Source organism: Budorcas taxicolor, chromosome 13 (assembly GCF_023091745.1).
Source record: "Budorcas taxicolor isolate Tak-1 chromosome 13, Takin1.1, whole genome shotgun sequence".
Classification (NCBI taxonomy): Eukaryota; Metazoa; Chordata; class Mammalia; order Artiodactyla; family Bovidae; genus Budorcas; species Budorcas taxicolor.
In genome coordinates this window covers 72,593,867-72,616,693 of record NC_068922.1, presented here as the reverse complement: position 1 = coordinate 72,616,693, position 22,827 = coordinate 72,593,867, and the positions used below count along the sequence as shown (strand labels likewise).

The following is a 22,827-nucleotide window of genomic DNA, read 5'->3' as shown; positions in this document are numbered from 1 at the left end:
TTTAGAGGTGATCATCTATTGTATGCCTACTCTGTACCTCACACCTGGCAAATAAGTTTTCACTCACTTGTCCTGGCAACAAAGTTGGCTGAATACCGTCCTCATTTTTCATGTGAGTTTAGATTTGAACCCATGTCTGTCTGACTGTATTCTTTAAAAAAAAAAAAAAGTCTTTATTTGGCCACACCTGGTCTTCCTTGAGGTGGGTGGGATCTAGTTCTCTGAACAGGGACGAACCCAGGTCCCCTGTGTTGGAAACAGGGAGTCTTAGCCATTGGACCACCATGACCTCTAAACTCTACCAACTGTAAGTATTGTGACTATGTGGCTGTCATTTTAGCAGTCAGGTAAGGTCAGATCTGGGAGGCAGTATGGGCCAGAGGTTAAGCTCTTTGCCCCTTGAGCACACTGACCCTAGTTTGAATCCCAGCTCTTCAGCACTGCTAGCTGTGTGACCTTGGCTAAATTACTGAGCCTCTCTGGCCCTTGGTGTTTCCGTCTGTAGACTGGAGTGATCACAGTACCTACCAGCCGTGTGAAGGAAGAGTGTTAAGTCCAGTAAAGCACTTAGCACCATGCCTGGCACCGGGTTAAGGCTCAGTATGTTATAAATCAATGTCACTTCCATAAAAAACAAAAATAAAACAACTAGCTAAATCTTTAAACTAGTAAAGGAGACAATTTAATTCATGTTTAACTCAACTTTAAGAATAGAGGCATTAAAATATGATGTAGGTACATCTGAATTCTATGTACTTTGGATGGGAAGACTGGAGAAAAAAAAAGTTTCAAAAAACTCATTCGCAGAACCTAGGCATTTTATTCCCAGTTTGGTGTCCGCCCCTCCTTTTTTTTTTTTTTAAATACCATTTCTTAAATTGTGAAATATAACAAATATATAAGATTTATAACATATAAACATATAGTTAAATGAATATTTTTAAAGCAAATATCTCTGTGACTCTCCCCAGGTAAAGAACCAGAACTCTGTCTACACCCCGAAAACCCTCTGATCCCAATGGCCTCCTCGGTCCTACAGGTAACTGCTATGCTGACACTGACAGAGTCATTTCCTTGCCTTTCCCCCATCCCCTTATTTTACCAATGCTCTTTCCAGCAAAAACAAATGAAAAACCAAACCAAATCAAACCAATCAAAAAACTCTCCTTCCAAAACTTGGGATTCCCTGGTGGTTCAGATACGAACAAATCCTCCTGCCGATCCCTCGGTTGATCCCCTGGAGAAGGAAATGGCAACCCACTCCAGTGTTCTTGCCTGGAGAATCCCATGGACAGAGGAGCCTGGTGGGCTACTGTCCATGGGGTTGCAAAGAGTTGGACACGACTGAGCGACTAACACTCTCCAAGCCTCAGCCCCATGACTGTTTCAGAGAGGAGGGTCCTGGGGTCTGCAGGATGCAGTGGCCAGAGAGAAAGCAGGCATGTACTCAAGGCTGCTGGGGCTGCTGGCTGGCCCTCCTGCCTCTTTCCCTTTGGCCGGAAGAAGAGCAAATCCAGATCCCTGCCCTGCGGTGCCAGCTCTCCTGATCCTGTTCCCAAGTGGTCCCAGAGGCTGGGCATGTGTGTGCTGGGGGCGCAGCCAGTGGGTCCAACCCCCTCCCCGTTTGGCAGTCAGGCAGCCTGGCCTCTGGCAGCTGCTGGCTTTGCTCAGCTGCCTCATCCAAGGGAGCGGCTAGCTGTCCCCTCCGGCCAGAAAGAGAGGTGGCCAGAGGTTCAGAATGAGGGAGGCATTGCAGAGAAGGGAAGGGCTGGCTGCTGGGGAGGAATACTTATGCCCTCTGGCCAGGAGCTGTGGACAGAGGGCTGCCCGCTGGGAGAATTATTGGGCTGTCTACTGCCCTCCCTGCCACACCAGGAATGAATTATTTCGGGCACACCAGCCAACAAAAAAGCACCTGCTGGTTGCTCTTCCTGGAATGACTGCTTCCCACTGTTCCTCTGGCCACCCTCTGGCCAGTCCTTCCAACCCCAGCTTGGACAGAAATCCTCTCTTCTAAGAATTCTTCCCTGACCCTTCCCTGACTCTACAGGGTCTTCTCCTCATGCCCCAAGCATCCTCTGCTTAACCCCTTCTCATTTTTTCACTACATCTTTCAAGCCTTTATGGACCAGAAACCCCTCTCACAGTGATTTATCATCTTGGGAACCCTTATTAGTAAAAACAAAAATTAAAAATTCATAATTATTACTTTCTGCTGTTTCTCTTCTGTTTATAAGGAAACAATTTAAATTTTAAAATAATTTCCTTTACATCAACATAATTATTCTTTAATTTATGTAACAAAATACAATTTTTTGAGTGCTTAGTAGGTGCCAGATATGGTTTTAATGCTTGGGATGCATTAGTGAACAAAATAGGCAATGCTCCCTACCTTCTAGGGATGATAAGCAAGTAGAAAAGACAGAAAATAATTAAGTAAATTATAAAATACATTTTTTTATAAAGTACATTTTTAAAAGACTCTTTGACAATGCTCCTAATCCATAAAAACCTCCTGCTTTTTGCATTAAATCAAGTGATACAGGACAATTTGCTTTTAAAACTGACCAAGATCATTGTCAAAATAAATTTCTCTTTTCCAGTGGAAACACTCACTTTTTGTTGTTATTCTACCCCAGTAGAATTTAACTTTATGAGTCTGTGGCATTATAATGTAATATGGTTATAAAGAAGAAAAATTCTGTAGAGAAAGGCAATCAAAGCTTACATTTATTTATTTATTTGGCCATGCCAGGTCTGCATCCTACGGCATGCAGGATCTTTCATTGCTGCCCATGAACTCTTAGTTGTGGCTGCTGCTGCTGTTGCTGCTAAGTCGCTTCAGTCGTGTCCGACTCTGTGCGACCCCATAGACAGCAGCCCACCAGGCTCCCCTGTCCCTGGGATTCTCCAGGCAAGAACACTGGAGTGGGTTGCCATTTCCTTCTCCAATGCATGAAAGTGAAAAGTGAAAGTGAAGTCACTCAGTCGTGTCCGACTCATAGCAACCCCATGGACTGCAGCCTACCAGGCTCCTCCATCCATGGGATTTTCCAGGCAAGAGTACTGCAGTGGGGTGCCATCACCTTCTCCGCTTAGTTGCGGCACGTGGGATCTAGTTCCCTGACCAGAGAGTGAACCTGGGCCCCCTGCATTGGGAGTATGGAGTCTTAGCCACTGGAACACCAGGAAGGTCCCACACTTTCTCTTTTGTGGTTGTGCTGGGTCTTCACTGCTGCATGAGGGCTTTCTCTAGTTGCGGAGAGCCAGGCTACTCCCTAGCTGGAGTGCCTGGGCTTCTCACTTCCATGGCTTCTCTCATTGCAGACCTCAGGCTTCACAGGCTCAGTAGTGGTGACCCTCCAGCTCTAGAGCAAAGACTTAGTAGTCGTGGTACACAGACTTAGTTGCTCTGCTGAATGTGGAATCTTCTTGGACCAGGGCTCGAACCTGTGTCCCCTGTACTGGCAGGCAGATTCTTAACCACTGGACCATCAGGGAAGTCCCCACATTTCCTTTTATTTAATCTTTAGTGTATATATGTTCATGTTCAGCCTGGCCAAAGCCCAGTCATAGACTCAGAAGATTCTCACACAACCATTCATAGATTTAGTAATTTTGCATTTTTCAAAGAACACAAACTGCCATCAAAATAAAAAGACAAATAAACATGATTTTCAAAAAATTCAAAGAGCAGACTATTTGTCTGTCCAAGGGAGACTTAGACGCCAAGATAAATTCTATAATCTCCAAACTCTTACAGCAAGTGACGTACATGTGGAGCTCGCTTATGAAATTGCATTTTGCATTCAGCAAGAAAAAGCTACTTTTTTTGTAGCAGGCATATTGTTGATTCTAGTTCTCCATTTCTATAGTAAACATGAAGCCATGTGCTTGTAAAATCTGACAGCAAGAAACCTAAAATATAAAATTCTGAGCAAAGGTCACAATTATGATAATCTGATTTTAAATTTTGAAACCTTATGGGATGGATTTGTAGAGATTTCGTTGAAAGTGCTTTCAAGTATGTATTAAACTTTTCTTTTTATGAATATCCACAAACTGATTTTTTAAAAAGAATGAATCTGGCTCACCAACATTTCAAATGAACATTTTAAACTTTCATGTCTAATTCTGTTGTTCCTTCATTTACTCGCTGAGATATTTCTTTAACAAGAAATTCACTGGCTCCCTGGTTATTCAGTGACTTTGTTCCCATAAGAGTGGCAGGAAAAATGCTTGATTATTTCCCTTTAGTTAATAGCTGTCGAAATAATGAGAGCTGATTTCTCCAAAGGTAGCCATTACTTTTTTTTTGGTAGCTACTACTTTTAAAGCACATTATGAACCTCTGGGACATCCCTGAAGGTTCAGTGGTTACAACTTCACGCTTCCAATGCAGGGGGTGCAGGTTCCAGGTTCGATCCCTGGTCAGGGAACTAAGATTTCACATGCTTCACAGCACAACCTGAAAAAAAGCTACTAAAGAAATGTGTGTGTTTCCATCCATTGCAGTTAATACCTTTATTTAGGCTCAAGTTGTCCCATCTTTGGCCTGTGGGAGCTTTTCTAATTGGCTTCTGCGTCCTCCTGAAATGACCTTAGCAGTCCTTGGTAGGTTATGGCTTCCTTACTTTCTGGTTTTGACAAGATGGCCCAGCTTCATCTTGCCTCAGGCTTGAAAAATGTTGTTTTTTAAGAGATGAATCTATAGTTATTAAGGACACTCGTCCATCCGAAACATCAGAGATCTTAACATCTAGCCCAATGCTTGGTGCATGGCAAATAGTTCATAAGTATTGGTTTGCTGAATAAATTAATGATGATCACCTTCACTAGGGGAAGTTGCTTGAGGTCAGAGGCCATATAATTCAAACAAGTATTTATTTATTCTTGAATAAATAAGTGAAGGAATGAAACCCAACAGATTAGGGGATACCACTCAGTCTCAGGCAGGGCAAAGCCGTGATGTTTGTAGTTTTCCATCCCCTCCTGGTGGGGAAGGGTAGGGCATGGTCCTCCAAATGCCTTAGAATCTTCTAGAGAAACGTTTCTCAAATTACAGATCCACACCTGTTAGTGAGTGGGTCATGACCAGCATGTTTTAAAAATTCAATTTATAATTGAATAGAAACTGTCAGAGTGCCTCATACAGTAGAAGCAAACTCTGTCGTGAACTGTCATGAAGCTCTATTTACAGCCATGTCTATATGCTTATTAACAAACATAGTCACTTATGCTACATATGTGTGTACTGGATCGCAACCAGTGATTTGTTGATAAGTGTTTAACAACTCTCTCTCTAAGGGAAAATGTGTAAGTATTGTGAATGCTGTTGAGCTTAATTGCTTCAGTCATGTCCAGTTCTTTGTGACCCCCATGGACTGCAGCCCACCAGGATCCTCTGTCCATGGGGATTCTCCAGGCAGGAATACTGGAGTGGGTTGTCATTCTCTCTTTCAGGAGATCTTCCCCACGCAGGGATCAAACCCGCGTCTCCTGCGTCGCCTGCCTTTCGGGCAGATTCTTTACTGCTGAGCCACTGGGGAAGTTTGTACATACATAAAAGTATAAAACATTTCTCTTAATATAAAGAATGTAGCACATAGTTTTAAAATAATAAAATATGCAAACACTCATCACTCTGAATCCCATATAGAGAATTTGTTCTTCTAGAATGCTTTCATTGATGTTTAATTTACTGGTCTCTTGACTCCACAGCCAACCTCATGTTTCAGTTTAACCATGTTTTGACAAATGGAGTTTCATCTCAGTGCAGACAATCAATAAACACTCAATAAACCAAATAAAGCCCTGATTTACAGTACTTGCCATTTCTCTTAATGTAAATACTCTCCCCAGATCTGGTTTCAAGCTACAAATTGATGCTGACAAACACACAGTTGGTGAATTTGCGCCATAACATACAAGAGATACAAGCAACCCGAGGGGTATGGATAATAGAGTAAAATAATTAGGGAATGATGACTTTTGAATATTTATTTTGCATTTAATTGTTCATGTATACATTGTGATTTTTAATGGTGGCTTTAACAATCAACTTGCAAAAGTCCTGAAAATTTAACAATTTGTTCTCACAGGCACACAGCTGGACTTACAATGTGAATATGTATTTCTTAATGTAAGTTGAAGTTTAACCGAAACAAGAAAAATTCTCTAGAAACATACCATTTTTCAGGTCTGGATTTAACCCTGTCTTTGAAAATCTTCAGGGATGAAGCTGCAAAGTCTCAATTGGAACAAACCCATTTCCTTTCTAGAGGAATACAAATCCTGAAATTCACAGGAGGTAAATTTTTTGCTAGTTCCTCTGGGTGATGTCTACAGTTTTTGTCACCCAGAAGAACACTTTCCCTTTCTCTTGGGATGGGGGATCAACATTTGGATTTTCACGAGGAGGGGCCACTTAGCTTATAATGTCTAGCGTACCTCTCTGTTCCTAACCATCATGCAGCTTGCTCTAGAAAGTGACAATAATTGAGCAACTGACAGTCTGCAGGAGACAGAGAGAGTTTCAGATACTATTTACAAGCTGCCTTCACCATTAACATCTTTCTGGCTGTGTGGTTTTCATCCCCAGTTATGAAAAGCCAAATTAGTGACTATATAATCAGTACTGTTGTTCTGTTGCTAAGTTGTGTCCGACTCTTTGCAACCCCATGAACTGCAGCATGTCAGGCTTCCCTGTCCTTCACTATCTCTCAGAGTTTGCTCAAACTCATGTCCATTGAGTTGGTGATGTCATCCAACCATCTCATCCTCTGTCATCCCCTTCTCCTCATGCCCTCAATCTTTCCCAGCATCAGGGTCTTTTCCAATGAGTCGGCTCTTTGCATCAGGTGGCCAAAGTACTGGGGCTTCAGCTTCAGCATCCATCTTTCCAGTGACTGTTGATTCAATCCTGAAATTCAGGGTTGATTTCCTTTAGAATTGACTGGTTTGATCTCCTTGCTGTCCAAGGGACTCTCAAGAGTCTTCTCTAGTACCACAGTTTGAAAGCATCAATTTTTTTGACGTTCAGCCTTCTCTCACATCCATCCCTGACTACTGGAAATGTAAACATCTGCTTTTTTATGAAAGTATGTATTCATTTTAGGCCCATGTTGGGTCTTAGCTATGGCATTTGGGGATCTTTCATTGCAGCATGAGGACTTTTCTCTAGCTGTAGCACGGGACTTAGTTACCTCGGGGCATGTGGGATCTTAGTTCCCAGACCAGAGATTGAACCCATGTCCCCTGCGTTGGAAGGTGGATTCTTAACCATTGGACCACCAGGGAAGTCCCACATTTGCTTTCTTAAATCTAGTTTTTTAAAGACCCAGAGATATCTTGACATATAAAAACTATTATCAGATCAATGCACTTTACAGATGGAAGATCATCTTGAGATAATTTTAAGGAATTAATATTTTTATTATTTTATTGACTCTCTGCATGAGAGATTTTAAATATCAGTCTATTATAGGCATAAATCAGACAGGTGTTCCCCAAAGTGCAGTAGCTACCCTTGGTTTAGGGACAGAGGATTATTTTAGGCAGATAGAAAAAAGTGTCAGTTGCTCAGTTGTGTCCAACTCTTTGTGATCCCCTGGACTACAGCATGCTAGGCTCCTCTGTTCATGGAATTTTCCAGGCAAGAATATTGGAGTGGGTTGCCATTCCCTTCTCTAGGGGATCTTCCCAACCCAGGGATCGAACCCTGATCTCCTGCATTGCAGGCAGATTCTTTACCATTTGAGCCAACCGGGAAGCCCATAGAGATAATGAATATTTCAACAGAAACATTATTTTTGTCATAGAAGAAATATAACTGGAACACAGAATCTGTTATTCCATGGATATTTCTGCTTGAGAAGTGATCCTGTCAGCAGGTTGATTGCAGACTTCTGGCCTCTAGAATTGTCAGAGAATAAATTTCTGTTTGTTTAAGCCAATACATCGTCGTAATTTGTTATGGCAGCCCTAGGAAACTAATATAGCAGCAAAGAAATGCTTTGAGTTTGGGAAACTCTGAATCAGATACCCAGCCATGATAGGGGAGGAGAGGGTTTTGCTGTTGTTTAGTTGCTAAGTCGTGTCTGACTCTTTTGCGACCCCATGGACTGTAGCCCTCTAGACTCCTCTGCCCACGAAACAGTTTAACTCTGTGTTAAATGAGTGACTGACTCATTAACATGTTCATTGGATTGCCATTAACTCCCAGGGTCCAGCATTTTCACTCAATACAAATACGTAGTTGTTTTAAAAGGGAAAATATAGTATTTTAAAAAGTAAATATAATAACAATTTCAAGCAGTTATTTGATTTTCTTACATCCCCGCATCTGGACCACCATAAGGAACCTCGAGTTCATAACTAACTCTTAGGAGAGGTAGATTTGTCCTCTTCCCATTTTACGGGTGAGAAAACTAAGGCTCAATGGAAGAAGAGCTGCCAAGAAAGAGACTAAATGATGCTGGGACCACTGCTCCAGTTCCTACAGTGCTACTTTCATTCTTCCCCTCCTGCAGCAAATATTCCCACAAGCATTTATTCCTCTGACCAGAGCAAGGAACAGAAGTTGAAATTCTAATCTGCCTGACTGTGCAGGCCAGATTTGGAGAACAAGGAAAGGATGGATCCGGGCCCAGGGCAGCCAAAAATAAATAGATAGATAGATAGATAGATAGATAGATAGATAGATAGATAGATAGATAGATAGATAAATAGTTGCTATTTAATAATAAGAGAGAGTGAAGGACAGGGAAGCCTGGCTTGCTGCAGCCCATGCGGTCGGACTGCGCAATTGAACCACAAAAAAGAGGGATGAGCAATCGGAGACAGGCGCGCTGCAGAGGCTGCAGGAGGCCAGGAGGGGGAGCGCGCGGGCTCCAAGCCCGACGCCCCTCAGGGGCGGGACCTGCGAGAGGCGCGCATGCGCCCAAAGGGAGGCGGCGGCGCCGGCCCCGGATGAAGGGCAAGACGGTGGCCGAGAGGGTACGCGGAGGCGGACGGTGGCCGACGAGGTCGGTCATGGAGCACCTGGAGCGCTGCGCGTGGGTCCTCCGGGGAACGCTGGTGCGATCGGCAGTGCGGAGATACCTGCCCTGGGCTCTGGCGGCCTCTATGCTGGCGGGCTCCCTCGTCAAGGAGCTCTCCCCGCTGCCCGAGAGCTATCTCAGCAACAAGCGCAACGTCCTCAACGTGTGAGTGCGCCCCGGGTCCTCTCCTGCCCCCGCCGTAGCCATCACTGTCGGCTTGCCCAGAAAGCCGGGGCTCAGCTGCTCTGATGGATGGGTCATTGGAAGGGGAGGTCCTTCTCCGCATCGTGGCAGCTGTGTCTGCACGCGTGTCTCGATGAGGGGACCCTGGGATAGCTAGTGTCACTAGCAAGTCGCGTTTGCACATCCAGAGCAGACAGTCTGAGCTTGACTGGGCAGGGGTGACGGGCAGGGTGTGTGTATCTCTGTGTGTGTAGAGGTGGGAGATGGGAAGGGGGCTTGAACCAGCCTCTGTGGCTGCTCCCTGTGCCTCCCCTCGGGATTAGGAGTTGGCCCCTGCTCTAGGGGAGATGCCACCTCCCGCCTGCCTGCCAGTGTCAGACCATGAGCCTCCGCCCTAAGTCCTGTATTTCCCCCAGCTGGTGACGGAATCCCATCACACTTGGGTGGGGCAAGTAAACCTGCCTTCTTTCCCCAACACCCCTTCCCCACCACCCCTTCCCCACCCCCCACCTTTGAAAGCCTGTACTAGCCTGTGAGAACCCCCCACTCCAAGATAATCACCCCGGAGTGGAACCCTCCAGTCCATGACCTTTCCCCTGGATCTGCTTGGATCTTAGCTACTCAAAGTTCATGGCAGTGGCCCAGGAATGCAATTCCAGCTGAGCTCTTTGAGACTTCTCCTTAAGTCCACCCACCCGCTCCTTTTTTTTTTTTTTCAATTTATTTATTTTCTGCCCATGCCATGAGACATGTGGGATGCTTGTTCCCCCACCAGGGATTGAACCCACACCCTCGCATTGGCAGTGTGGAGTCTGAACCATTGGGTGGCCAAGGAAGTTCTTTTATTCTTTTTTTAAACCTCTTGGATTTTAAGTTTATTGACACAAACACTGATTTGCAATAGTGAAGGGAAACTCTGAAAGATAAAACGTCCCCCTTGAGGTGAGCTTCCGTTCTTCTTTGGAATTACAGTGTCTGCGGTATCTTGCAAGAGTCAGTCCAACTTTGCTCATCTACTTAAAACCCTAGTTTCTTTCTCCAGCAGCTTCATCAGATACCTGACAGGTCTTGACTCTAGCCAGATCCTTGCATGTCAGTCCCAGGGAAGACTTTCATGACAGGTGCTTGGGTATTGTCTGAGGAAGCTTTGGGACCCAAGAAAGAGTCTGACTGCCTCTGGCCCACCTTCCTTCCTTGCCCGCTCAGGGAGGCTGGGCTGAGACTAGATGATGAGCGTGGTCCTGGCCCCAGGTGTCTCTTGCGTCTGTTGACCGCGCCTGGTCTCCAGGTCAACACCTTTGATGAACTCAGGGGTGGCAGACAAGGCAGCTGCTTGCTTAATCCAGCCTGTGTGTGCTGGGTGCCCAGCAGCCTGGCAGACAAGTTCCTGTTATTTGAGAGTTTCCATGAATTCTGGTGTTTTGTTCCACACCTCTGTGCTGGTTATTGGGTTGGCTGAAATGTTACAGAAAAACTCTAACGAACTTCCTGGTCAACCCAATAATTAATCAAGGGGAGCTAGTGAATTGTTGTCTCTGAAAGGGATTTTAAAGGTCATTTCGTCCCCTCAGTTCTATTTAACAGTTGAGAAACGGAGGCCCAGAGAAGTGTGGTGATAAGTCAGAGTTAGGACTGGAACCTGGGTCTTCTAGCCTGAAGCCAAGCTTCTGTCTGATCATTTCCGCCACGTAGGAAAAAGCTTTGGTGTAGAAAAAGCATGGGTTTGGGGGCTGGCCAAACCTTGGTTTCACCTGGGCTTGCTGGTCGTGTGAGTGTGATCCTGGGCAAGTTACCAAGCTATTCTTTATCTATAATATGGGGCTAATGACACCTTCCTCACAGGGTAGCTGAGTGTTCTGTGGGAAAGTGGATGTACATAAAAGGTCTGTAATTGCTTTCCTGAGCAAATAACATAGTGCTTAAGATAGTAGGCCCTCGATTTGAACCCCAGCTCCACCACCGATGACCTCCGCTTTGGGCACGATGCTTCTCTGTGCCTCTCTGTTTGTATCTCTGTACAGATAAAGTTTTCTTATTATAAAGTGGGGATAATAGCAGTACCTCCCTCATAGAGTTGTGTGAGGATTAGGTGTTAATGGCTTCCCTGGTGGCTTAGATGGTAAAGAATCTGCCTGCAATGTGGGAGACCCAGGTTTGATCGGGAAGATCCTTTGGAGGAGGGAATGGCTACTCACTCTGGTATTCTTGGCCTGGAGAATTCCATGGACAGAGGAGCCTGGTGGGTTACAGTCCACAGGATGACCAAGAGTCGGACACGACTGAGCAACTAACACTTTCACTTTCTGGAGGTATTCATAGTTCACACACTTATATAGGTGAAGTTGTCGTCTCTAGCTTTTATCACCTTTTCGCCTTTTTCCCTGCTCACGAGTCCAGGGTCCTGAGGCATGACACGGGACTCTCTGCCACATCCCTGCTCTTCACCTCCGCTTTCCTCCTCTACCAGGTATTTTGTCAAAGTGGCCTGGGCCTGGACTTTCTGCCTCCTCCTGCCTTTCATTGCCCTCACCAACTACCACCTGACGGGCAAGGCCGGCCTGGTCCTGCGGCGGCTGAGCACCCTGCTCGTGGGCACGGCCATCTGGTACGTCTGCACGGCCATCTTCTCCAACATCGAGCACTACACGGGCAGCTGCTACCAGTCGCCAGCCCTGGAGGGGGAGCGAAAGGAGCACCAGAGCAAGCAGCAGTGCCACGGGGAGGGGGGCTTTTGGCACGGCTTCGACATCTCAGGCCACTCCTTCCTGCTGACCTTCTGCGCCCTCATGATTGTGGAGGAGATGGCCGTGCTGCACGAGGTGAAGACGGACCGGAACCACCGTCTCCACACAGCCATCACCACCCTGGTGGTGGCCCTGGGCTTCCTGACCTTCATCTGGGTGTGGATGTTTCTGTGTACAGCCATCTACTTCCACAACTTGTCCCAGAAAGTGTTTGGCACCCTGTTCGGTCTGCTGGGCTGGTACGGGACGTACGGCTGTTGGTATCTGAAATCCTTTTCTCCAGGACTCCCTCCCCAGAGCTCCAGTTTGAATTTGAAGCAAGACACTTACAAGAAATAAAAGAGAAACAAAAGGGATGAGGGCAGGACCGGGGTTAAAAGGTTTTTCCGTTTCTTTTTCTCCTTAATTGTTTGACTAAATGATCGATCCTGCTTCGGGAAGGAAGCTTACCGGGCAGTTTTGGGGTGGGGGGGTGCGGTGGTGGAGTCTGGGGACCGGGCCGGGCCTGGCGACATCACGCTGTGTCACAAGCACCGCCATCCCCAGTCAGGCACTTTGCGTCCCTGGCAAGACTTGACCTTAATCTGTTACGTCCCTTTTGTTCCTGGATGGCGAGCTCAGGCTCAGCGAGAGGGCAGAATCAGGAAGGCCTCTCTGGTGTGGCTGAATGGGGGCGGGGGGGGCTCAGGACCCTCCCTTGCTGGCGTCACTCGCTCCCTGATTCTTAGCTGTCTTCTGTGTCAAGGGCTGCTAATGCTGTTAATTAGCAGCCATGCCCTCTGGTCAGTTTTGCATAAGTATTTATTTCCAGCAGGGTTCTTTATATAACACTACCTACCGTCTAAAAGACACACTCTGGTTGTAGTATTTATTCTATCTGTGAAATGTCAAATACGGCAACTGACTTGTGATTAACTACCAAAACAGTCACACTGGAGTGCCTCTGCAACAAAGTATTGGATACTTTTTATGTAACGAACACTGATAATTTTCTGTCCATGTTGTCTAGTATATGTTGGTTTTTGGAGCAATAAGGTTATCTTCCCTCCCCTTCTGTTTTGAGTGAGTGCTTTATAGTTTTTAATAACAACCGTGAAATTTGTTCTTTGTTGAAAGAACTTCCAAAAATAACTCATGACCCAAGTGTTGCACTTTGGCACATGTGTTGAGGCCTTGAGGGTTTTTTAGAATACTAAAACACTCTCAGCTTTATGGTATTAAATTCAAGCTCGCGGGGCTGCTTTCTCGGTTAAGAATCAAACTGGGAAACAGACATTTGAATAACTTGTTGAATTTTAAGCTGAGTCAGAGTAATTTTGCAAAATGCCTATTTGCACTGAAACTCTCCTGACCATGCATCAGTGGTATTAGACTGAACAATGTTTCAGAGTCGTCTGGTCATAAGTGTTCTGTCCATTGCTATGGCCCAGGACATTTTTACCCGTTTAGACAAGATTATGATAAGTCAGAAGTGGAGGAAGGTGTCTTCCCTTGCTTCTGAGGGCAAGAAGCCAACTTGTTTGCAAGAACTTCCCTGTTAAATGTGGCTTGACTTTGGCCCCTCCCTCTTCTTAACTGGACCACCACCAAAACCACAGCAAACCAGGGTCTGTTCATCTGCCCTTGAACTTGACTTTTTCTTTCCTGTTTGCAGCAGTCTCAATTTCCAGCCTTGTCCTGTGTGGCCTTCACCATGAGACTGATGGAAAGGGTTAGATACTCTGTTCCGTCTGCCCTGCAAAGACGCAGTTAGTGCTGTGATAAGATGCCCCTGCCCTTTCTCAGTGTGTCTCCGTAAACCTTTCATCCCCTGCCCCTTGAATTTTGGATAATCATCCTGGAAGCTTCTTCAATACTCTTTGCCTCAAGCCTGATAATAGCATTAACTGATAAGCGCTTGACTGGTGTAACTCAAGCTTAGGTTGCTAGGAGCTTGATGTCTGGGAAATCGTCAGTGTAAAACACATTGCTTACAAAGATGTATTTAAAATATGTATTGAAAATACATATCTCATCTGGCCACAGGTTATCCTGTATCGATCAAAGTGTAAGGTGTGACACATTGCACCCCACCTGGCAGTGAGATTCTGGAGGTGTCGCCAGGGTGCGCTGGGAGCACTGGCAAGAGGCGATGGGCCCCTCGGGAGAATGGTTTTGCTCTCTGGAGCTTCATCTGTAAACCAGGGGTGGCCGAGGGGGTGGGGTAGGTGGCAGGGGCTTGTTGAAGGGATCAAACTCTCTCCTAAGTGTCACGTTCAGCACCGAAAGGCAACAGACACGAGGTGATGCCAGATATTTGTTTGACCCAGGTAAACATCTCCAGACATTTCTCTCCTGCAGGTCTGATTCAAGCTCAGCCCTACATTAACTCTGTGGAACGCGTCCCTTACAGAATCTTGTCATCAGTCTCCCTCCACTTCCTGCTCAGTCTTATTGCTTTGCCTGTCGCTGGGGGACATGCTCTCCATCCGTATGTGAGACGGCATGGCAAGGCTGAAAGCGTTTGGGTTTAGGCAGGTGTGAGAGGTGGGTCCAAATCTCGGCACCACCACTGCCAAGAGCGGTCTGACCGTGGGCATGCCTCAATTTCTCCATCTGTAAAATGGAGGTGGTCCTGTCGGGATGAAGGAAAATGATGCAGGTCAATGCCCAGCACATGGGCGTAGCAGGTGACCACCCCCCTGCTTCCTTTTTCTTGATTACGCCTTTAGGACTTTTTGGCTCCTCTAGAGAAGGCAGGGAAGCCAGCATCTTCTTTGGAGTGCCATTCAGGGTCTGGGTGTCCTGCAAAATAGCCTCGTCTTTTGAAAAGTGTCTGTTCCCCCGGTGCTGAACAAGAGGCTTCCGAGGGCGTCTGCAATCACGGGATACCACCGTGCTTGGTTTGCCTCCGTGTTGAGGTTCATTCACTGGTGCCTCGTTTTCCACGTGCATCTGTCATAGTCTGAGTACCAGATTGTATTTAGTGAACGGCTCTTGCCACTGTTTTTGTATACACACAGATCGTGTGTGTAAACAGGCAAATGAAGTAAACTGGAGATAATGAAAACCCCACATGGTTGCATTTTGTGTGTTCTTTTCCACAACCCTTAATTCCAGAACCAGGAGAGCTCAGGCCGCCTTGCGAAAGGAGGGTAATTCTTAGTGGAGCCCCTCGTCACAGGTAGGGAATTTCAAGGCTGTCGCCACTCTTAATTATTTTCTCCTCAACCCTGGAAACTAAGGACGGGTTGTCACATATTTCTTAGCTTGCTTTACTCCTTGCCCTGTGCCACATCCGTGGCTCAGAGCCCTGAGGTCTGTATCTGCCAGATTTGCAAACACTTTTCTTGGCAGTAGGAGGACGGCTGAGCCTCGTAGAAGTAACACAAAGGGCGGTTACAAAGTTGACTCACACGAGGTCATCTGTGAAAACGCCTTCTCACTCTGGAGGCCTGTGTGCCTGTGAGGACTTTCTGTACTTTTTAGCACCTACTCCTTTGTCAGCCTGACCTACTCAGTCCTTCCACGCAGTGTCTATAGAAAGTTCAAGGGCTGCAGGATTTGACGCTCCTCCTATGGCAGAACTTCCCAGTTCAAATGCCCTCAGCAGCAGCAAACCCTTCTTGAGTTTATCCTGTGAGCCAGGAGCTGGGACAGGACAATAAAGTCCCTCCCTTCTGAAGCTTGTGGTCCAAAGTCTGTCCCTTCAGAGCTTGAGGCGTGTGCTGGGGTTGCAAAGGTGAATTTGCTACATCTTTGCATCTGAGGAATTTCCAGTCATGGAGAAGATGCCTGATGAGCCGACAGCCGCCATCAAGCGTTCTGAGCGCTGGCCAAGGTCAGCGCCTGGGAACACAGTGCAGGGGGCTACCAGCTGCCCTGCGGAATCATGGGATGTTTCCCCGGGACCTAGTTCTTTTGGGTCTGGAAGGATGGGGAAAGGTTCAAACGGTTGGGCAGAGAAGAGAACCCAGGAACGTGAGAAGAGCACACACAGAGGCATGGGCATGCGGTGCCACGATTTTCATTCAGATATCTCTTTTCAAGAGACCTGACTTTCCCCTAATGGTCAAGAGCAACGGAAGGAAACATGGCAAACTAAAAGAAAGGCAGTGGGGATCTGGATGCGCCCTGCTGTGCCATCAGAGCACTCAGCTAGAAGTGCGAATGCCTGCTTTCAGCTGGCTTCCCCCACTGCTTTATCTGCTCTTCTGTGTGACCCTGACCGAGTCACTCAACATCTCTGGGCCTCAATTTCCATATCTGATAAATGGTGGGCACAGATTGGTTAACCTCACCAACTCTTTGACTCTATTTCTCTGTTCCACTTGATGAAAAGTTCTCCCAAGCAGGTTAGGACTTTTATTTAAGGAAACAACATGAAAAGAGACTCCCACTCAGCTGAGGTGGCAGCTGGCTTCCCAGTGAGTGATGGGGAAGCCGATCTCTGGGTGCACTTGATCATACCCCGGCTTTTCTTTGCATCAACGATCAATTAATGCAGTTCAGTTCAGAACTAATGCAGTTCAGACCTGATTGCTTGGCTTCGTAGCAACTTCCTGGGCATGGAGAGCTGGACCTGGCTCCCAGAGGGATGAACTTCAGAAGGCTTTTACAAAAAAGTCTCCAAAATAAAACCAATTTCAGTATCTATCAAGAAGAAGGCAGGTTCTGTTAAGGGAAACCCTGTACAGTATAGTCACCTTCAGAAATTGTCATAGAAACCCCTAGTGCAGTCTCTGGGGAGTTTTAAAGTTGAACACACACAGCACAGAAAACGTCTTTCCATACCCTGGGGAGAGGGGAGATAGTACATTGGGCCCATGTAATTACTTGGTAACCTTGTTGTATCCAAACTTAAAATGTACAGACCTGGGAGTTCCCTGGTGGTCTAGTGGTTAGAACTCAGGGCTTTCCCTGCCTCGGCTGGCCTGGGTTCAATCCCTGGTTGGGGAACTGAGATCCCACAAGTTGTGCAGCGTGGCCAAAAACAAAAACAAACCAAAAATTTGTACAGACCCAGCAATCTCTGTCTAGGGATTTAGGCTATGGGAGTGCTCACCAAGGTGGGCAAAGATAAACAGAAAAGACTTTATTACAGTTATTTGTGATAGTGAAAAGTTGTCAAGATTTATCTGTTGCCAATCAGATAAATAAATTATGGTAACTGTATCAGGGGGCTTCTCTAGTGGATCAGATGGTAAAGAATCTGCCTGCAATGCAGGAGACCCAGGTTCAATTCTTGGCTTAGGAAGATCCCCTGGAGAAGCGAATGACAACCTGCTCTAATATTCTTGCCTGGAGAATTCCATGGACAGAGGAGGCTGGCAGGCTACAGTCCGTGGGGTCGCACAGAGTTGGACACAACTGAGCAAATAATGTACATACCTATCAAGAATATAATACAGTCACTACAAAGAATAACTAGTGTTATATTTAGGGAATCTAGAAGCAGAAAGACTGTGTTTGTGCTGTGCTAGAACTTGCAGCTGTGTGTCCTTGGTCAGGTCAGAATCTTGGAGCCTCTTTGTGAAAGGTAAGATGGGGATAATGCCACACCTTGCTCAATATTGATTGCCCCACTAGTTGAGGGGGCACAGTGTTAATTCAGAGCCACTGTTCTGCCCTCTGGGGGTTTATAGTCTAGCCAGGCACAGGCAAATCCAAAAGGGTGCAAAGTATCAAAGGCAGAATGTTTCCCCACCCTACCCCAACACTGTCCCAGCTCAGGCAGAGATGATGTTCCTAACATATGCAGAAAAGCAGAGAAGGGGACTTGCCTGGTGGTCCAGTGGCTGAGACTCTGCACTCCCAATGCAGGGGTCCCTGGGTTCAATCCCTTGTCAGGGAACTAGATCCCACATGCTGCAACTAAGAGTTCACAGGCCTCAACCTATAGGAGCCCACAGGCTGTAACTAAGGCCCAGCGCAGTCAATTAAGTAAATAATATACTGGGGGGAAAAAAAGGAAAGAAAAGGAAGGAGAAGATTATTCTGCTTCTGCCATACACACTGGCTGTGTGACCTTGAACAAGTTCCTCAGTTTCTGCACCTGTAAAATGGAAATAATGTAAGTACCTAACTTGTAGAGTTGTTGTGAGGATTAAATAAGTCAATACTTACAAAGGGCTTCCTTAGAACAGGGAGGCACTATATAAATATTTTTCAAGTGCACAGTAAGTCCCTAATGTGCCATCAATACTATAACTACTTTAAAATCAGAAAATTTAAAATCAGAGATTCAACGTTTCAATTTTAATTGACTCAGAGGTAGTTAAAATACACAGTCAAATGTGGAAGGCCATGTCCCAGGATCTCTAGAACAAGCAGAGTCTCTGGGATTGCAGTCTGATTTCAGGGTTAACTAGGGGGTGGGGGAGAGTGAGAGGTGTTTTCAGGGAGAGCTGAAGGGAAAGGACATCCATGCATTGCTGGGGTCCTTTGGGCCAACATAAAGTAAGTGAATGCTGTCCCCTTGTAGCTAAGCTAAGGGCTGCATGGCCCTGGTTTCCAGGCTGCTTATTTGAGGGATTGGGCTGGGAGCCTTATCACTTCCCCGTCTTCTCTGCCAGGGCATGGCTCCCGCGGGGTGTGTGTCTGAGTACCCAGGAGGTGTGTAGGTGGGGTAGCCTGAGAGCTGCTCTGATTAGCATCTTAATTTCTAAAGCAAAGGTATCAGGCCCCACCTGAGCACACAGCTGTCACCCTTTCCCAGCTTCACTTTTCTCATGCCTTAAAATTTTTTTTTTAATTGCAGGATAATTGCCTTACAATGTTCTGTAGATTTCTCCTATACAACAAAGTGAATCAGCCATGAAGATCCCCTGGAGAGGGAAAGGGCTACCCACTCCAGTATTCTTGCCTGGAAAATTCCATGAACAGGGGAGCCTGGTGGTCTACAGTCCAGGGGGCTCCAAAGGGTTGTAAAGGACTGACCGCACACGTACCCATGGATACATATGTCCCCTCCCTCTTGACATGGAGGGAACCTCCCTCCCAAACCCCATCCCACAGCTCTAAGTTGTTACAAAGTACCACCATGAGCTTCCTGTGTTACACAGCAACTTCCCACTAGCTATCTATTTTACATATTTTCATGCCTTCTTGCCTTCAGTTTGCATCTCCTGAGCATCTGCCAGGGATGGGGAGGGATGCAGGGCTGAATAGATGGGGGCATAAACTGACTCTTACCTGGAGTTATTAGAAGCCTTGAACTAGAGCAAGCAGACTGTTCAAATCCTGCCTTTCAATGCCTCAGCTGTGTGACCTTAGGCAAGTCACTTAACCTCTCTGGGCTTGTTACGCAACTATGAAACGGGGATGATTCTTTCTACATAACTGGTCTTTGACTGGTTTAATGAGATCATAGACAGGAAGATATGTCATAAGTTTTAAAATGTTGAGCTGAGAGATTTACTTTGGTGACTGGCTCTCTCAGAAGCCAGGACACTGTAACTTCTACATGTCCCCAGTAACCTGAACTGGCTTGGTGTCTTTAATATAATTTTTAAAATGCAGCATTGGGACTTCCCCATGGTCCAGTGGCTAAGACTCTGCACTCACAATGCAGGGGGCCCGGGTTCAATCCCCGGTCAGGGAATGAGATCCAATAAGCTGCAACTAAGAGTCTGCAGGCTGCAACTCAAGATTCCACATTACACAATGAAGATCAAAGATCCCTTGTGCCACAGCTAAGACCAGGGCAGCCAAAGAAATTTTAAAGTGCAGCATTGACTAAGAATTAGTAACAACTAACAAACATTTAACAAACATTTGTTGTGAACTTTTAAATCTGTTGCCTGATATTTTTAGTGAATTATCTCAGCTATAGTTCCCAACTAGGCTATAGAGGAAACAGGAAGGGCTTTGGCTTCATCCCAGCTCTGCCACTGTACTAGTCAGCTATTGCAGTAATAACCTGCAAACCTGATGATTTATGACAGCAAATGCTCACAGGTAGCTGCAGCTCTGCGGATATGGGCTGGCCTCAGTTGGTGAGCTCTGCTCCTGGCAAGCTGGACTTGGTCCCAGGCCACAAGCTGGGCTCGAGTCTGTTCTACTTTCATTCTAAGATCCAAGTGAAAAACGCAGCAACTGTAATACCTGGGGCCAGATTACCCTGGTGGTTCAGTGGTTAAGAATCCACCTGCCAGTGCAGGGGAAACCAGTTTGATCCTTGGTCTGGGAAGATTCCACATGCTGTGGGGCAACTAAATCCACGTGCTACAACTACTGAAACTGCAGCCTGTGCTCCACAACAAGAGAAGCCACTGCAGCGAGAAGCCCACGCTCTGCAACTAGGGAGTAGCCCCCATTCGCCATAACTAGAGGGACCTGGCACACAAAGACCCAGTGCAGCCAAATACAAAGAATTAATTAATTACTTACTTTTTAAGACTATGTCTATAATACCAGGGGCCTGTTCTTCTTGTGATGAACACTGAGGCACCCACATGGCATGTTTAAAGCCTCTGCTCCCATCACATCCTTCCACTAACAGTCCACTGGTCACAGGGGCAATTCTCTCGGGCAGGGAATATACTCCACCCACAGTGGGAGGTGCTGCAAAGCCACATGTCAAGCATTATGAATGTATAAACCTATTTGTTGTTTAGTTGCTAGGTGGTATCTGAATCTTTTGTGACCCCATGGATTGTAGCCTGCTAGGCTCCTCTGTCCCTGCGATTTCCCAGGCAAAAATACTGGAGTGGGTTGCCATTTCCTTCTCCAGGGGATCTTCCCCACCCAGGGATTGAGCCCAGGTCTCTTTTGTCTACCTGCCTTGGCAGGTGGCTTCTTTACCTTCGAGCCACCAGGGAAGCTCATTAGGGAATCCAACAATCCAATCTACCACTTGTACCGAGGGTGCTAACTCTCTGAGCTGGCTGTTTCCTCATCAGTGAAGCATGAGAAACTATGCTGGGGACTTCCCTGGTGGTCCAGTGGCTGAGATTCCACGCTCCCCACGCAGGGAGCCCAGGTTCAACTTCTGGTCCTAGAACTGGATCCCACATGCTGCAACTAAAGAGCCTACATGCCGCAATGAAAACTGAAGACCCTGCATGCCACAACGAAGACCTGGTGCAGTCAAATAAACATATACATGTGTGTGTAAAACAATGCTTTGCAGCGTTAGAGATAATTTCTGTGAATTTCCTAGTTCCTGGTTAGGACTCAAAGGATGGCAGCTACTGTTATCAGCTCCATTGAGAGATGAGAAAACTAAGCGTTTTAGGCAATGTGGGCCCAGGTTGCAAGGGAAGAACCAAATAGGTCTTCGGGAAATATGCTGTTATGACCTGGGCAGTAGATTCTGTGACTTTGGCAATGAGCAGCCAATGAGCTGAAGATGACATAACACGACCTTCAGCAGCGCTTACTGTCCTGCCCAACAGCATCTTTCTGTGAATGCTGGAGAGACTTTCTCAACAGTGTAAACACTGGGGGCACCCATTACCACAGCCCTGGTGCTGGTGGTGCTGTCTGTCTTCATGACTAGACTGAACTCTGATAGCCCCACCTCCTCTTCATCTCTGCGTCCCTCCAAGGGACCTCACAGAAGGTCCAGCAATGGATGGATTGTGGGTGATCGTTTGCATGTTGACTCTTGTCCACACCGCAGCTCTCACTTGGCTCTCTAGCTCACTCATAGTGGGATCCTGACCAAACCAGGCATGTGCCCATCCAAGGCTTCAGTTTCTGCATATGTAGAACAGGGAGGTGGGAGCTCACAGAGGCTTTGAGTCTACAGTTCTCTCCAGAAGTCTGTCTGTGCCTCTTCTCATTTAGTTTCTCCTTATAATCTGTTCTCTCCTTCCTGAGCAATAGGCTGGCCAACCAGGGACTACATTTCCCAGCCTCCTTTGCAGCTGGGTGAGACCCAGCAATTAAATTCTTAGCCTTGAACCAAGATCGGAAGTCACTTGGCCCTCTTGCACGACGGGGCCTTAAAATACTGGACAGGTGCTCTAATATCCTCTCTATCCTTTCATATCAGATAAAACCTGGTCTCTCCAGCTCAAGCCTTGGGATCCCCCAAAGGCATCAGTCATTTCCTCTTTCTTTATAGAAGTGAAATGGTCAAAACTGACGACAGAGTCGGGAGAGTCAGGTTCACAGAGTCTGAATGTTGTGTCTCTACCCCTCTAGCCCTGACTTCTGGGAACGAGAGCTAGATGGACAGCTCAGGTTTAGAAACGAAAAGCGGCGGCTCCTCCTGGATGCTTTATTGGGGGCTTTCAGTGGTTTCTAAGCATGAGCCGCAGTGACACCAGACCCTTTCCCAACATGCAAAAGGCACAGGGAAGTGAGATGCCCCGGGGGCTGGCAGTGTGGATACAGAGACACCGCCTCCCCCCCCCCCCCACCCCCACCCCCACCCGCACCCCCACCCCCACCCCCACCCCCAACCGCCGCGAGACATGGTGGGGCTCGGAGGAAGCCCCGAGAGTGATGGGGAAGGCAGGCATCAACAGAGATGGCTTTGGCAGAGGCAGGAGAAGGGACCCAAGGACCATCCATCTTCAAACCCAACACTCTGGCCAGGGCTGAACTTCCGAGAGATGGTCAACATGGCTTTTACCAAAGGTCTACCTCACATGGCGGGAAAACTCAACTCCAGGTGGAACGAGGAGGACGGGATGGACGCTGCCTTCAGGAACTTGCGGTAAGGCGCCAGACCAAGCGCTCTGCTCAAATCAAGAGGGGAATGGCAGGGTGTGCTTGTGGCATCGGTCCCAGACACAGCCTCTGGTTGGATGTCACTGCCTTGGCTTCAGCCAGTGCTGACTCAGTTCAGGTCCAGGAGAAGAATGAAGCCCCTGAGCCGATCTTCAGGGGTCTCCCATGCGGGTTTCCGGGTCTCCAGCCCCACCCGG

At 46.9% G+C, this 22,827-nt stretch overlaps 1 protein-coding gene and 1 non-coding gene across 2 annotated transcripts; both read left to right on the top strand.

Moving 5' to 3' along the window:
* Positions 1-8,970: 8,970 nt before the first annotated feature.
* Positions 8,971-15,015, top strand: FITM2 (fat storage inducing transmembrane protein 2). Its single transcript, XM_052650786.1, has 2 exons — positions 8,971-9,206; positions 11,692-15,015. The coding sequence occupies exons 1-2, from the start codon at positions 8,971-8,973 to the stop codon at positions 12,305-12,307; spliced, it is 852 nt and encodes a 283-aa protein (XP_052506746.1). The 3' UTR covers positions 12,308-15,015.
* Positions 15,016-19,477: 4,462 nt separating this feature from the next.
* TRNAV-CAC (transfer RNA valine (anticodon CAC)) lies at positions 19,478-19,551 on the top strand. The gene has a single exon. It is a non-coding gene; the product is annotated as a tRNA-Val (tRNA).
* Positions 19,552-22,827: the final 3,276 nt, after the last annotated feature.